Below are 17,372 nucleotides of genomic sequence, written 5' to 3' on the forward strand. Positions count from 1 at the left end.
GAAGTAATAAGATGTATAACTATGTGCTTAATTCTAAAACTCTGGGCAAAACCGTCAATGAAAAAGACCTGGGTGTATGGGTGGATGACAAACTCATTCAGTGGCCAGTGTCAGGCAGCTGCTACAAAGGCAAATAAAATAATGGGATGCATTAAAAGAGGCATAGATGCTCATGAGGAGAACATAATTTTACCTCTATACAAGTCACTAGTTCGACCACACTTAGAATACTGTGCACAGTTCTGGTCTCCGGTGTATAAGAAAGACGTAGCTGAACTGGAGCGGGTGCAGAGAAGAGCAACCAAGGTTATTAGAGGACTGGGGGGTCTGCAATACCAAGATAGGTTATTACACTTGGGGCTATTTAGTTTGGAAAATCGAAGGCTAAGGGGTGATCTTATGTTAATGTATAAATGTATGAGGGGACAGTACAAAGACCTTTCTGCTGATCTTTTTAATCATAGACCGGTGACAGGGACAAGGGGGCATCCTCTACGTCTGGAGGAAAGAGGGTTTAAGCATAATAACAGACGCGGATTCTTTACTGTAAGAGCAGTGAGACTATGGAACGCTCTGCCGTATGATATTGTAATGAGTGATTCATTACTTAAATTTAAGAGGGGACTGGATACCTTTCTGGAAAAGTATAATGTTACAGGGTATATACACTAGATTCTTTGATAGGGCGTTGATCCAGGGAACTAGTCTGACAGCCGTATGTGGAGTTGGGAAGGAATTTTCTTCCCCATGGTGGAGCTTACTCTTACCACATGGGTTTTTTTTGCCTTCCTCTGGATCAACATGTTAGGGCATGTTAGGTTAGGCTATGGGTTGAACTAGATGGACTTAAAGTCTTCCTTCAACCTTAATAACTATGTAACTATGTAATGGACAGCAGTACTCACACCTCTCCGAAATGTAGGAGTTCCTTTCAAGAGATGTGTAAAAGAATCAGCCCATTAGTGACTGCTGACTGGCTGCAGCGCTATGAGACCCGGCACACACTTCACTGGTACGATGTCGTGAAGGAGGTGAATATAAAAGGTTTTGGATTTTACTCATGGGACTACAGCATTTAAGAAGAGGTTGACCAAGTAGTAGCCAACCCGTTTAAGTATGAACCCCAGCTTGCTTTCTAGGGTTACAGCGATTATTTTATTTTTTTCTAGCTCCACATTTCAGAAGCTATAATTTTTTTTTTAATTGACCAAACCGTATGAAGGATTTTTTTTTTTTGTGGGGCGAGCACTAGCGAAGAACACTGCCCCAACATGAAGGTTGCTGGAACAGGCCCTAATTGTAATATTACAGTTCTATATGAGAATGAGTAAAAACATATATAAAACTTGCTAAAAAATATATTTAAAAATTATCTAACCAGATTTTCCTTATTCGCCATGTAGAAGCTTAATCAGAAGTGAGCTCCTTTAAAAACCATTCTGCATGGTAACCAACTATAAACCCTGGTCTTGTCCCCAGCACCGCCAGCAAACAGCTGACATTACCAGTGATGCGACCAACCAGGAATTTTTCCCATAGCAGCAGCTGCAGGTAAAAAGGAAGTTTAAATGGTGGCCAAGTACATGAATGGTTGTTTGTACATTACAATAACGACTTAAGTTCACAGAACAGAACTTTACTGGACAGAGTGGGAGACCAAGTCTACGATATCGAACAGAGCATATTATCATTGTTTTTTAATTATAACCGTCTTTACATCTACTGTATGACAAGCAGGGGTGGAACAATCGCGGTCGCAGAAGGCGAGACCACTACTGGGTCCATGCTTGCTAACCCCAGAGCCTACTTCAACTTGATGTATCTCAGAGGACTCACAATCAGATGAAGTGTATTGCAGCACATGGACCCTCCATCTCCCTGTGCTGCAATATGTGCCACCGGCCAACCAGGAGCTGGCAGCTGACATAGGCATAGCAGGCATTGGCGTCTCATGGTAGTGATGTCATGTGTCCCCATAACAGATATGCCAATGTCTGTTGCTGACCTCGGATTGGCCGGATGTGTGCATTACAGTCCCATGAGTAAGACCTGAATGGTCGAAATGCGTCGGTTTCAGACCACCAGGGACCCCATTTGTCATCATGTCTTTCAATTTTTAATGCTGGATTTTTATGTTTGTTATCAATACAATTTTGGACTTTTTTCTATAATGGGAGTTTCACGCTAGAGATTTTATTTCCTGCATTTGCTACAGACAACATCCTTAATCAAGGTGGCTCCGTGCGTGGACCAACAGAGGATTATTCAGAGACCGGTGAGCTGACTTGGTTCCCTATTTTCCCTTTTTCCTCCACATATAGTGCAGGGAGCTGGAATGTCCCTGCGTTGCATTACACTTCAGCTGACCGAGTCCTCAGGTGCACATCCAGCTGTAATAGACGTTGGGGTCAGAAGAGAACAATGAAGAGAACGCTATATATCGAAGGAGCTGAGGAAGGCGAGAACATTGTTTTTTTTCCTTTATGCAGACCGGGGAACATATATACCAGAAAGGGTAATAGGATGGGAGACATATATACCAGAACGGAGGACAAATATATCAAGACGGGTCCCAGGATGGGAGACATGTATACCAGGATGGGGGACATATATAACAGGAATAGGCCCATGATTGGGGACTGTGGTTTATCATCTCGGCTGCTTAAAGAGGTAGTCACAGGAATGGTTTCCGCTTAAATTTTCAACAGGTTTATTAAAACAGGCTTCATAAACCAGTGCAAAAAAATAAATAGACATATTCCGTCTTCTTGACATAAACAAAAAGAATAGCACTCACTATAGCCCTTGTAACTGTGGGGATCCGCCCACACAGGAAAACAGGTTTCAGATCTGTTTACCAAGAGCCCAGCTCTGGAGGTCAGCTCCCCTAGAGTACACCGAGCATTGAATGAGCCTAAAGGCTCCACATTTAGCTTCTGGACTACACCCTGGGGTGGAGATATGGTGAACAGCCTCCTACTCACTCTTCACTAAACCCCAGCTCTTAACATGGCCAATTAACCCCTCTTAGCGCTTAGTATGCTGAAGCATTTTTCCAGGTTCATATTACTGAGGCCAACATCATGAGTGACACATGCAGTCATGGCCAAAAGTATTGACACCCCTGCAATTCTGTCAGATAATACTCAGTTTCTTCCTGAAAATGATTGCAAACACAAATTCTTTGGTATTATTATCTTTATTTAATTTGTCTTAAATGAAAAAACACAAAAGAGAATGAAGCAAAAAGCAAAACATTGATCATTTCACAGAAAACTCCAAAAATGGGCCAGACAAAAGTATTGGCACCCTCAGCCTAATACCTGGTTGCACAACCTTTAGCCAAAATAACTGCGACCAACCGCTTCCGGTAACCATCAATGAGTTTCTTACAATGCTCTGCTGGAATTTTAGACCATTCTTCTTTGGCAAACTGCTCCAGGTCCCTGATATTTGAAGGGTGCCTTCTCCAAACTGCCATTTTTAGATCTCTCCACAGGTGTTCTATGGGATTGAGGTCTGGACTCATTGCTGGCCACCTTAGAAGTCTCCAGTGCTTTCTCTCAAACCATTTTCTAGTGCTTTTTGAAGTGTGGTTTGGGTCATTGTCCTGCTGGAAGACCCATGACCTCTGAGGGAGACCCAGCTTTCTCATACTGGGCCCTACATTATGCTGCAAAATTTGTTGGTAGTCTTCAGACTTCATATTGCCATGCACACGGTCAAGCAGTGCAATGCCAGAGGCAGCAAAGCAACCCCAAAACATCAGGGAACCTCCACCATGTTTGACTGTAGGGACCGTGTTCTTTTCTTTGAATGCCTCTTTTTTTCTCCTGTAAACTCTATGTTGATGCCTTTGCCCAAAAAGCTCTACTTTTGTCTCATCTGACCAGAGAACATTCTTCCAAAACATTTTAGGCTTTTTCAGGTAAGTTTTGGCAAACTCCAGCCTGGCTTTTTTATGTCGCGGGGTAAGAAGTGGGGTCTTCCTGGGTCTCCTACCATATAGTCCCTTTTCATTCAGATGCCTACGGATAGTACGGGTTGACACTGTTGTACCCTCGGACTGCAGGGCAGCTTGAACTTGTTTGGATGTTAGTCGAGGTTCTTTATCCAACATCCACACAATCTTGCATTGAAATCTCTTGTCAATTTTTCTTTTCCGCCCACAGTTAAGGAGGTTAGCCACAGTGCCATGGGCTTTAAACTTCTTGATGACACTGCGCACGGTAGACACAGGAACATTCAGGTCTTTGGAGATGGACTTGTAGCCTTGAGATTGCTCATGCTTCCTCACAATTTGGTTTCTCAAGTCCTCAGACAGTTCTTTGGTCTTCTTTCTTTTCTCCATGCTCAATGTGGTACACACAAGGACACAGGACAGAGGTTGAGTCAACTTTAATCCATTTCAACTGGCTGCAAGTGTGATTTACTTATTGCCAACACCTGTTAGGTGCCACAGGTAAGTTACAGGTGCTGTTAATTACACAAATTACAGAAGCATCACATGATTTTTCAAACAGTGCCAATACTTTTGTCCACCCCCTTTTTTATGTTTGGTGTGGCATTATATCCAATTTGGCTTTAGGCCAATTCTTTTTGTGTTTTTCCATTTAAGACAAATTAAATGAAGATTATAATACCAAAGAATTTGTGTTTGCAATCATTTTCAGGAAGAAACTGAGTATTATCTGACAGAATTGCAGGGGTGTCAATACTTTTGGCCATGACTGTATGTCCCCAAAAGTATTTTACCAGTGACCTTTTTTTACAGGACATATATACTAGGAGGGGGCCCTGGATGGGGGACATAAATACCTGGAAGGAGCCCAGGATGGGGGACATATATACCTGGAAGAGACCCAGGATGAACTGACATATATACCTGGAAGGGGCCCAGGACGGGGGACATATACACCAGGATGGGGGACATACACACCAGGATGGGGGACATACACACCAGGATGGGAGACATATACACCAGGATGGGGGACATATACACCAGGATGGGGGACATATACACCAGGATGGGGGACATATATACCAGGAAGGAGCCCAGGATGGGGAGTTTACTACTAGTAATAAGCGAACATGCTAGAATAACGTGCAGCTGTTAGACAGCCACAACACATGCATTGTTTGACTAACAGGCAGGGCCGGCGTTAGGGGCAGGCAGACTAGGCAGCTGCCTAGGGCCCCTGCTGCCCTAGGGGCCCCCAGCCAGTGGTGGACATACTGCTGATGGCACTGCTCTGGGGCCCAGAGGTGGAGGGGGGCCCCTGCAGGCAGGCCCGGTATCATGCAGGATCGGGTCCCTCTCAATCCCTCCTGTAATCATGGAACACCGAGTGCAGGAGAGAGAGCGGGGCGCGAAGTGCAGAAGATCAAAAAGGGGGTGTGTCATGCAGGGAGAGACGCTGGCCAATTAACGCTTTCCTCACTAGACTGAGGAGAGCGCTCACTGGCTGCCGTCTGTCCCCCTGCATGGAGCGTCCCAATGATGAGTACTCGCCTACAGTCAGGGGCCCCCACAGCACATAGAGACATCAGTGGAGGAAGAGCAGGACTTACAGGGGGTCTTCTGCTCCCTCCACTGTTCTAATCAGAGCAGGCTGCAGCGTCTCCTCACAGAGATGGGGGAGGAGGCTCACTGCAGGGGACAACACGGCAGCACCAGGGGGCTGATATCAGTCCTGCCTGCTCTGTGCCCCATCCCCCACAGTAGTGGGTTCTGCAGCCCTCTCCAGCTGAGCTATGTGACCTCATCCAGGGCTCATCTGATCACCTGTGAGCTGATATCACAGATTAGTATGCGTGTATGTATATGCTTGTATGTGTGTGTGTATGTATGTGTGTGTGTATCTATGTGTATGTTTCTATCTGTGTGTGTATCTGTGTGTATATGTACGGTATATGTGTGCATGTGTGGTATATTTGTATGGCTGTGTGTATGCATGTACAGTATGTGTATGTATGTACAGTATATGTATGTGTATCTGTGTATGTGCAATAAATTTGTATGTATATGATATATATGTATGTTTATGTGCATGTACATACAGTATGTGTATATGTGTGTGCGGTATGTTTATACTATATGTGTATATACTGTGTGTATGTACGGTACATGTATGTGTATCTGTATGTACGGTATATGTGTGTATGCACGGTATATCTATGTACGGTATGTGTATGTATGTACAGTATACTGTATTTATGTGTATTTATGTGTATGTATGGTATATGTATGTACGGTATGTGTATACAATATGTGTATACAACTGTATGTGTGTATGTACAGTACGTGTGTGTGTATGTACAGTACGTGTAGTGTAAGTGTATGTGTGTATGTATGTAAGGTATATGCATGTATATGTATGTACAGTATATGTATGTGTATCTGTGTGTGTACGGTATGTGTGTGAATGTACGGTATATGCATGTGTGTATGTATGGTATGTGTATGTATGACGGTATATGTATGTGTATCTGTGTGTATGTATGGTATATGTACGCGTTTGCATATACTGTATTTATATGTGTATCTGTATGTATGTACGGTATATGTGTGTATGTTTGTACAGTATATGTAGAGCAGATACCAGACATATCGTGGTTATGTAATCTACTAAATGGTGGCTCGATTCTAACGCATCGGGTATTCTAGAATATGTATGTATGTGCGTATATAGCAGCCACATAGTATATAGAAGACACGCAGTATATAATACAGGCCACGCAGTATATAATACAGGCCACGCAGTATTTAACAGTGGCCACGCAGTGTATAACACAGCCCACGCAGTATATAACACAGCCCACGCAGTATATAACACTGGCCACGTAGTATATAGCAGCGACGCAGTATATAACATAGCCCACGTAGTATATAGCAGTGTGGGCACCATATCCATGTTAAAAAAATTAAAATAAAAAATAGTTATATACTCACCTCCGGCGTCCAGCGAAGCTGTCCCAATGCACGTGCTGCTGCCGCTAGCTTCCGTTCCCAGAGATGCATTGCGAAATTACCCAGATGACTTAGCGGTCTTGCGAGACCGCTAAGTCTTCTGGGTAATTTCGCAATGCATCTCTGGGAACGGAAGCTGGCGGCAGCCGCGCGTGCATAGGCGGATGACGGAAGGTGAGAATAGCAGGTTTTTTGTTTTTTAATTATTTTTAACATTAGATCTTTTTACTATTTCTGTGTGATGTGCAATATGTTAGTATTTGGGGCCCCATTTTAAACTTTTGCCTAGGGCACTTTGCCTAAAACCGGTCCTGCTAACAGGCAGGCAATCCCCACATGAGCTCAGGCTGTCTAACAGCCGGAAGGACTTGAACATATTATTCGAGCACGCCCAAGATGCTCGGATATCACATTCGCTCATCACTAATAACTAAATAATGAAAGGGAATGGCAAACATGCATGTCTTTATAGGATTTAGAATGCTACAAGGGCTCATACAGCTAACCAACATGCAGGTGGAACCCAGGTCCAAATTTGGCCCAAGGCCCATCAGATTCCCAATGATGACAAGCATAAGCAACATCTATCCAATTAAATTCCTTTTATACAATTATATGGCAAAGATAATGCTCCTCAGAAGATTTCATTGAGCCATTTATTATTTATATGGAATCTGAACGGCTCATGCAGTTTCAATATAAACCTTTTCAGAAACCAATTAAAATACCTACAAAACTGACATGAAAAGCATAGAATTACACTTTTCAAAAGCTGGGTAATTTGTTCTATAAGCACTAATATGTCATCTAGACAAATCCATAGATTAGTTGAAACTGTTCATTTGCTAAAAGATTTTCTTACCTCCTGTCCTTCCATGCCCATAATGCACAATGGGCTGCAGGCTGTCTTCATGTCCCAACAAATGAGGCAGAAACATGTATATATTTGTAAACTGAATGGGGAGTTTGCTGGTCATATTCAAAACCCTCCATTTTATCTCCTCAACTGTTAGAATGAGAAAAAAAAAGTTTGACAAATAGTACATGGATATCTTCATCTGAGAAAGAATGACAAAAAGATAGACATACTGACAGATATATATATATAATTTTTCTTCATTCTTCCATTCTTTACATGATTAAGCAGCAGATATTTATTCAAGGAGAGACACACAAGCATTAGAAACCGCAGTCTGATTTATAGGATTATTTTAGGAGTAAGCTTTATTTCGTGTGCAGTCCCCATTACCCACGAGGAATTTTCACAATCTGAACCTTCTCTTAGGCTTCTGGCATAAATATTAAGAGATAAACTAACTTGTTAAGAGATTTGAGACTCTTAATAAATTAAAACATAACCAACATACTTTAGTGTATTTTATCGGATATTGTTTAGGAGGAAAATCACCATTTCAGAGTCATCACTGTATCAATACCTGTATGATTTTCAAATGCGTTTCTTTTCTCTACCACTGCCCGTTTAAGCTCATCTAGAACTGCGCTTAGATCTCGAGATCGCTTCTGATTTTCTTGTTCTGCGAGGAAGAGTCTTTGTTGTAAATCTAAAAACTGCTTTTCATATGAATCCATTCCATATTCTGTAAAAGAAGAGGAGGAATCTCAATATACAAATCAAATGTTCCAGAAATGTTACTACTAGGTCTTTTTTTGTTAATGTAGCAAAGAATTTACTTGTTCTCAATTAGTCAAAGAATAAGAAAAAAAAGTACTGTTATTAAAATACACACACACATCTGCCAGGTAGGTTAGGGTTAATTCCTATTGTTACAGGTCCACCTGGACAGAAATGACTAGAACCAGCCCAAGTGCTCACTGGTCAGTCAGCTGGGTAAGATGGGCAGAGTGGGTTGTGTTGGAGCTGGAGAGAAACAAGTCAGAATCTCTCTCTGACTGCTCAGGCCGTGTTCGCCAAGCTGAAAGAATCAGTAGACGATAGCTGTTTCGGTACTTTGAAACCAGTGGAAATAAACAGTATTTCGCTTATGATATAAAAAGTTTGTGCACCATGTGGCTACCTGAGAGAGTTATATCTATCAACATCAAGAGGAAAAGTGTTGTGGACTATGGAATTCACATGAATGATAGACATGATAATGATATAAAAATGATGAAAAAAATGGAAAAACATTTTTCAAAACATCAGGATGTGTCCAGGTCAACTATGAGCACCACACGCAGTAATTGCAACACCAAAAAGGAAAAGTCAGGGAATTAATAAAATCGCAGGATCGTGGTCAGAATATGAAAATGATAAAAAATACACAGAAGATTTTCAAAAACATCTTGATTAATTTAGCACAGAGTATGAGCTCCACATGCAGAAATATATGTACTTCCATGCTTTGGAATGCCATAAATGAGGTTATTAATGGTTGTCTGAGGAATGTTCTGCCACGCTAAATGCACTTGGGCATACAAGTTACCAAGATCCGCTGCTGGCAGCTCCCTTTGCAATTGCAGACCAATGACATTGTAGATGTGCTCGCTGGGAGGCAAATCTGGAGATATGAGACTTAGTGTTGAGAAACAGCTTCTAGGACACTTTCACGTGAGGTCAATGTAACACTTCTAGATGCACGTCTGGCATGCAGCTCAATGTAATGTAAATGTGATGGTTTATGTAGACAGGCTTTAGGCTTTTGAGGCTTTAGGTTTGGGATGTGACTTTTGTATAATTTAACTTACAGTACAGAATGGATCATTACACACCAAGACTATGTTGGCAATGCAATGAACATGCCTTCATAAGGGAATGTTACACCGGTATTGTTTTTTAGGATGGCATAATGTACTGTAGCCACACCCTTCTATTATTCGCTCCAGGTACACTAACAGCTCAGTGTTACAATGACTTGGTCATAGAACTAGTGGTACGGCCCTTTAGCCAAAGTGTCCCAGGAGCCATTTTTACAACATAAGATTTCCAAAGAATGTTGCTTGTTCTACTGCGAGCAGACAGCATGGCCTAACTGAGCTACCACGGCCTGCAAAGCCTCCAGACTTGTCTCCCATAAAGCACACCTGAAATGTCATTGATCAGCAATTATTAAGGGATCTGCCAGCAGCGTAGCCGAATATTCCTCAGACAACCATTAATACCAGCACTGACTGCAACCGAGGCATGTATGTGCTTGTATGGTGCTTACAATTTATATTGAATAAGTTAAGATGTTTTGAGTGCTTTGTTTCTATTTTTGTATCATTTTCATACCATTAACATGTCTATCAATCCTGTGAATTCTGGAAATCCATGCCTTTTCCTTCCTACTGTTGCCGTTTCAATGTTGAGGCGTATATCTATCTATCAATCCATTTTAAGTAATTTATCCCAATGTTTCCTCTACGTGCCTTAAAGAACACTGCACACAAATTATGGAGCACGTTCTTCTTAATGACCCATTTAGTTGAGCCAATAAGCTGGTAATGAGTGATTATAGGAACACTTGTTACTAGTAGGTAGTCTGAACAGGCGAGTAAACACCCAACAAATGGGCAGAATGCTCGTTCGCTGCATGTAATGATTTTTAAGCTGGCATAACAAATCAGATTTACAGGCACATCATCCTGTTTAAGGGGGATGAGGTGCAGCAAATAACAAGGCATTGTATGGGAACAGAAAGATTGCTCTGTCCATATGGAATGCTTGTTGGCCAGTCTATCAGGCCAGTACATGAGTGACAATTGATTTTCATGTAGTCTATCAGCAGTTGTTGAACGGCTTGGATCAATCAATTTACAGAGACCATAACACCTGAGAAGAGTAAACATCACACATTTTTGGTTGCGTTTCGTGCATCATGCATTCTCCACAGAGGGCCAGCCATTTATATAACAACGTATGTTTTGATTAGAATGTGGAGGTTACAGCATTGTATATTTACAAGAAGAAAAATTAAAAAAAGCTTTAGGATTGGGAATTTATCATTCTGGTTTATGCTAAAAATGGTACACAAAAGTAGAACATTTGCGTGTTTAAAATGTAACTTTTGACACCGACACCAGCACAGACATGTTTCTGAACGTAGGCAGAGCGTGCGGATAGGAGAGTAGCACCACAAACAGTAGTGTAAGTCAGGGGCAGACATTCAATTGGTGAAACTTGTGCAGCCACATAGGAGGCCAACTCCACCTCCAAAGCAGGTGAAGTTGTGCATTAAGATGAGCTATTGGGCTGGGAAGGGCTCGTATAATGTTCTTGCACAGCGACCCTTTCCTATGTGCGTCCACCAGTGGTCTAAGTAATAGCCAAAATGTACTAAAGCCCATTACTGGAGTATATTTCCTGACACTGGATCATGGGTGGCCCAAAAGATTAGCAAAATTGTAAGCAAAGTTCTCAGCTTTTTGTTTTAGATCATGTAGAAGGCGAGTTTGGTGTGACCCAAAGCCGGAGAAAGGCTTTGCTTGGCAGCATGGGTGATGTGTTTTACCTGGGTCACTCCCCATGCTGGTGGGATGTTGCAGTGGTGGTAGTCACCAAACAGGGCTATGCCTAACCACTGAGAGGTTTGCTAAACTGATCAAAATGTTAACTAAAAACCTTGTGTTCAGTTTTAGAAATTTTGCTTAGTAAATGAGTGTATAATATTTGGATGTGCGGTGGCTCAGTGGTTAGCACTACAGTCTCGCAGCGCTGGGGTCCTGGGTTCAAATCCCACCAAGGACAACATCTGCAAGGAGTTTGTATGTTCTCCCTGTGTTTGTGTGGGTTTCCTCCGGGTTCTTCGGTTTCCTCCCGCACTCCAAAGACATACTGATAGGGAATCTAGATTGTGAGCCCCAATAGTGATAGTGATGATGTCTGTAAAGTGCTGTGGAATAAATGGCGTCATATAAGAGAGTAAAGGTACCTTCACACATAACGATTTCGTTAACGATATCGTTGCAACGTCACGTTTTGTGACGTAGCAACGATCCCGCTAACGATCTCGTTATGTGTGACAGCGACCAACGATCAGGCCCCTGCTAGGAGATCGTTTGTCGTAGGGAATGATCAGGACCTTTATTTGGTCGCTGATCACCCGCTGTCATCGCTGGATCGGCGTGTGTGACGCCGATCCAGCGATGTGTTCACTTGTAACCAGGGTAAACATCGGGTTACTAAGCGCAGGGCCGAGCTTAGTAACCCGATATTTACCCTGTTTACCATTGTAAAAGTAAAAAAAAACAAAACACTACATACTCACATTCCGATGTCTGTCACGTCCCCCGCCGTCAGCTTCCCGCACTGACTGTCAGTGCCGGCCGTAAAGAAGAGCACAGCGGTGACGTCACCGCTGTGCTCTGCTTTACGGCCGGCGCTGACACAGTCAGTGCGGGAAGCTGACGGCGGGGGACGTGACAGACATCGGAATGTGAGTATGTATGTAGTGGTTTTTTTTGTTTTGTTTTTTTTAACTTTTACAATGGTAACCAGTGTAAATATCGGGTTACTAAGCGCAGCCCTGCACTTAGTAACCCGATATTTACCCTGGTTACCCGGGTGCTGCAGGGGGACTTCGGCATAGTTGAAGAGTTTCAACGATGCCGAAGTCGTTCCCCTGATCGTTGGTCGCTGGAGAGAGCTGTCTGTGTGACAGCTCCCCAGCGACCACACAACGACTTACCAATGATCACGGCCAGGTCGTATCGCTGGTCGTGATCGTTGGTAAGTCGTTTAGTGTAACGGTACCTTTAACCCCTTAGTGACAGAGCCAATTTGGTACTTAATGACCAGGCCAATTTTTACAATTCTGACCACTGTCACTTTATGAGGTTATAACTCTGGAACGCTTCAACGGATCCTGCTGATTCTGAGACTGTTTTTTCGTGACATATTGTACTTCATGTTAGTGGTAACATTTCTTCGATATTACTTGCAATTATTTATGAAAAAAATTGAAATATGGAAAAAAAAATTAAAATTTTGCAATTTTTAAACTTTGTATTTTTATGCCCTTAAATCAGAGAGATATGTCACAAAAAATAGTTAATAAATAACATTTCCCACATGTCTACTTTACATCAGCACAATTTTGGAAACAAAACTTTTTTTTTTTTAGGGAGTTATAAGGGTTAAAAGTTGACCAGCAATTTCTCATTTTTACAACACCATTTTTTTTTAGGGACCACATCACATTTGAAGTCATTTTGAGGGGTCTATATGATAGAAAATAACCAAGTGTGACACCATTCTAAAAACTGCACCCCTCAAGGTGCTCAAAACCACATTCAAGAAGTTTATTAACCCTTTACGTGCTTCACAGGAACTGAAACAATGTGGAAGGCAAAAATGAACATTTAACTTTTTTTTGCAAACATTTTACTTCAGAACCATTTTTTTTTTATTTTCACAAGTGTAAAAACAGAAATTTAACCATAAATGTTGTTGTGCAATTTCTCCTGAATATGCCGATACCCCATATGTGGGGGTAAACTACTGTTTGGGCGCACCGCAGAGCTTGGAAGAGGAGCGCCGTTTGACTTTTTCAATGCAGAATTGGCTGGAATTGAGATCGGATGCCATGTCACGTTTAGAGAGCCCCTGATGTGCCTAAACAGTGGAAACCCCCCACAAGTGACACCATTTTGGAAACTAGACCCCTTAAGGAACTTAACTAGATGTGTGGTGAGCACTTTGAGCCCCCAAGTGCTTCACAGAAGTTTATAAAGTAGAGCCGTGAAAATAAAAAATCGCATTTGTTTACACAAAAATGATCTTTTCGCCCACAAATTCTTATTTTCACAAGGGTAACAGGAGAAATTAGACCACAAAAGTTGTTGTGCAATTTCTCCTGAGTATGTTGATACCCCATATGTGGGGGTAAACCACTGTTTGGGCGCACCGCAGAGCTTGGAAGAGAAGGAGTGCCGTTTTACTTTTTCAATGTAGAATTGGCTGGAATTGAGATTGGACGCCATGTCGCGTTTGGAGAGCCCCTGATGTGCCTAAAGAGTGGAAACCCCCCACAAGTGACCCCATTTTGGAAACTAGACCCCTTAAGGAACTTATCTAGATGTGTGGTGAGCACTTTAAACCCCCAGGTGCTTCTCAGAAGTTTATAGCGTAGAGCCGTGAAAATAAAAAGTCGCATTTTTTCTACAGAAATGATCTTTTTGCCCCCAAATTTTTATTTCGACAAGGGTAACAGGAGAAATTAGACCACAAAAGTTGTTGTGCAATTTCTCCTGAGTATGTTGATACCCCATATGTGGGGGTAAACCACTGTTTGGGCGCACCGCAGAGCTTGGAAGAGAAGGAGTGCCGTTTTACTTTTTCAATGTAGAATTGGCTGGAATTGAGATTGGACACCATGTCGCGTTTGGACAGGCCCTGATGTGCCTAAACAGTAGAAACCCCCACAAGTGACCCCATTTTGGAAACTAGACCCATTAAGGAACTTATCTAGATGTGTGGTGAGCACTTTGAACCCCCAAGTGCTTCACAGAAATTTATAACGTAGAGCCGTGAAAATAAAAAAATCCTTTTTTATCCTCAAAAATGATTTTTTTAGCTCGCAATTTTTTATTTTCTCAAGGGTAACAGGAGAAATTGGACCCCAAAATGTGTTGCCCAGTTTGTCCTGAGTACGCTGATACCCCATATATGGGGAGTGGGGGACAACTGTTTGGGCACGCATTGGGGCTTTTTAAAATGCAGACTGTGATGGAATGGTCTGCGGGCGTCATGTTGCATTTGCAGAGCTCCTGATGTACCTAAACAGTAGAAACCCCCCACAAGTGACCCCATTTTGGAAACTAGACCCCCAAAGAGCTTATCTAGATGTGTGGTGAGCACTATGAACCCCCTACTGCTTCACAGAAGTTTATAATGTGGAGCAATGAAAATAAAAAATTATATTTTTTCCACAAAAATGATCTTTTCAACCCCAAGTTTTTACTTTCACAAGGGTAACAGAAGAAACTGGACCCCAAAATGTATTGTGCAATTTATGCTGAGTACGCTGATACCCCATATGTGGGGGGGGGGCACTGTTTGGGCGCATGGCAGAGCTCTGAAGCGAAGGAGCGCCGTTTTGGAATGCAGACTTTGATAGAATGGTCTGCAGGCGTTATGTTGTGTTTGCAGAGCCCCTGATATACCTAAACAGTAGAAACCCCCCACAAGTGACCCCAGTTTGGAAACTAGACCACCCAAGGAACTTATCTGGATATGTGGTGAGCATTTTGAACGCCCAAGTGCTTCACAGAAGTTTATAAAATAGAGCTGTGAAAATAAAAAATCTTTTTTTTCCTCAAAAATGATTTTTTAGCCTGCAATTTTTTATTTTCTCAATGGTAACAGGAGAAATTGGACCCCAAAATGTATTGTGCAATTTATGCTGAGTAGGCTGATACCCCATATGTTGGGGTAAACCACTGTTTGGGAGCATGGCAGAGCTCGGAAGGGAAGGAGCGCCGTTTTGGAATGCAGACTTTGATAGAATGGTCTGCGGGCGTTATGTTGCGTTTGCAGAGCCCCTGATGTACCTAAACAGTAGAAACCCCCCACAAGTGACCTCATTTTGGAAACTAGAGCCCCCAAGGAACTTATCTAGATGTGTGGTGAGAACTTTGCATTATAAACGTCTGTGAAGCACTTGGGCATTCAGAGTCGTGAAAATAAAAAATATTTTTTTTTTCCACAAAAAATATTTTTTAGCCCCCAAGTTTTTATTTTTACAAGGGTAACAGGAGAAATTGGACCCCAAAAGTTGTTGTCCAATTTATCCCGAGTACGCTGATGCCCCAAATGTGGGGGTAAACCACTGTTTGGGTGAACGGCAGAGCTCGGAAGGGAGGGAGCACCATTTGACTTTTTGAGCGCAAAATTGGCTGTGGCGTTTAGAGACCCCCTGATGTACCTAAACAGTGGAAACCCCCCAAATCTAACTCCAACCCTAACCCCAACACACCCCTAAGGCTTCTTTCACACTTCAGTTGTTTGGCGTCAGTCAGCTCCGACATAGTGACGGATCCGTCACGATTGTTGAGAAAACGGTTCTAACGGATCCGTTTTTTTGACGGATCCGTTAACTTGGGGGTTGTCTGGGAAAAGTATCTACTTTTTGGAGCACGCGCAATTGAGCGGATTGGGGTGACGGATCCGCCGAAATGACGGTAACGACGGATCCGTCGCCCATAGGCAGCCATTCTATGGAATGACGAACGTGACGGATCCGTCGCGAACCGCAATTTCGGCGCAGACAAAAAACATTACAATGGCCGTCAATGTCTAGATGACGTCCGCCAAATCTCGACGGATCCATCGCATGGAACGGACGACCATCCGCCACAATCCGTCGCTAATGCATGTCTATGGGAAAATAGCGGATCCGCCCAAAAAAAATGGCGGATCCGCTATTTGACGAAAATAGCGATTTCAGACTGACGCCAAAAGACTGAAGTGTGAAATCCTAATCACAACCCTAAGGATAATCGCAACCCTAACCCCAAAACAACCATAACCCTAATCAGAACCCTAAATCCAACACACCCCTAATCCTAATCTCAACCCTAACCTCAAACCTAACCCTAATCCCAATACACTCCTAATCCCAACCCTAACCTTAACCCTAATCCCAAACCTAACCCTAATCCCAAACGTAACCCTAATGCCAACCCTAATCCAAACCCTAATCCCAACTCTAACCCTAACTTTAGCCGCAACCCTAGTCCTAACTTTAGCCCCAACCCTAACCCTAACTTTAGCCCCAACTTTAACTCTAGCCCTAACTTTAGCTCCAACCCTAACCCTAAATTTAGCCCCAACCCTAACCCTAACTTTAGCCCCAACTAACTCTAGCCCTAACTTTAGCCCCAACCCTAACCCTAGCCCTAACCCTAAATTTAGCCCCAACCCTAACCCTAAATTTAACCCCAACCCTAACCCTAGCCCTAACCCTTGCCCTAATTTTAGCCCCAACTCCTCTCTCCTGCCGGCCGGCAGATGGCAGCAGAGAGCGGGCGCACTGCGCATGCGCCCACCATTTTCTTTCCATAGGAAGAAGCCGGCCGGCAGGAGAGGACGCAGGAGGACCCAGGGACACCGGTAAGTATGATAGGGTCCCCGAATCCCCCTATTTCTCTGTCCTCTGATGTACGATCACATCAGAGGACAGAGAATTACACATCGCTTTTTTTTTTTGCGGTCGCCGGTAAACAGTTAATTACCGGCGATCGCAAAACAGGGGTCGGTAAAAACCGACGCCGATCATGTTCTTTGGGGTCTCGGCTACCCCCAGCAGCCGAGACCCCAAAGATCTCCCGGGTGCCGGCTGGCGGGCGCACTGTGCATGCGCCCGCCATTTTTTTGCCGGAAGAAGATGGCGGCGCCCATCAGGAGCCACGAGGAGCACCGGGGGAGACAGGTGAGTATCGGGGGGCCATCGAGGACACCATT

The 17,372-nt window shown here is 43.1% G+C and overlaps 1 protein-coding gene across 1 annotated transcript in view; it reads right to left on the minus strand.

The window, feature by feature from the left end:
* The window catches only part of MGAT4D (MGAT4 family member D), a 261,336-nt gene that overhangs the window by 172,907 nt on the left and 71,057 nt on the right, over positions 1–17,372 (minus strand). The window contains exons 2-3 of the mRNA XM_077279227.1: positions 8,407–8,568; positions 7,833–7,976 (exon numbers count right to left, since the gene is read on the minus strand). Of these exons, the coding sequence (XP_077135342.1) occupies positions 7,833–7,976; positions 8,407–8,568 (306 nt within the window). The remainder of the gene's footprint in view (positions 1–7,832; positions 7,977–8,406; positions 8,569–17,372) is intronic.

The sequence above is a fragment of the Ranitomeya variabilis genome, chromosome 1 (genome assembly GCF_051348905.1).
Source record: "Ranitomeya variabilis isolate aRanVar5 chromosome 1, aRanVar5.hap1, whole genome shotgun sequence".
Lineage (NCBI taxonomy): Eukaryota > Metazoa > Chordata > Amphibia > Anura > Dendrobatidae > Ranitomeya > Ranitomeya variabilis.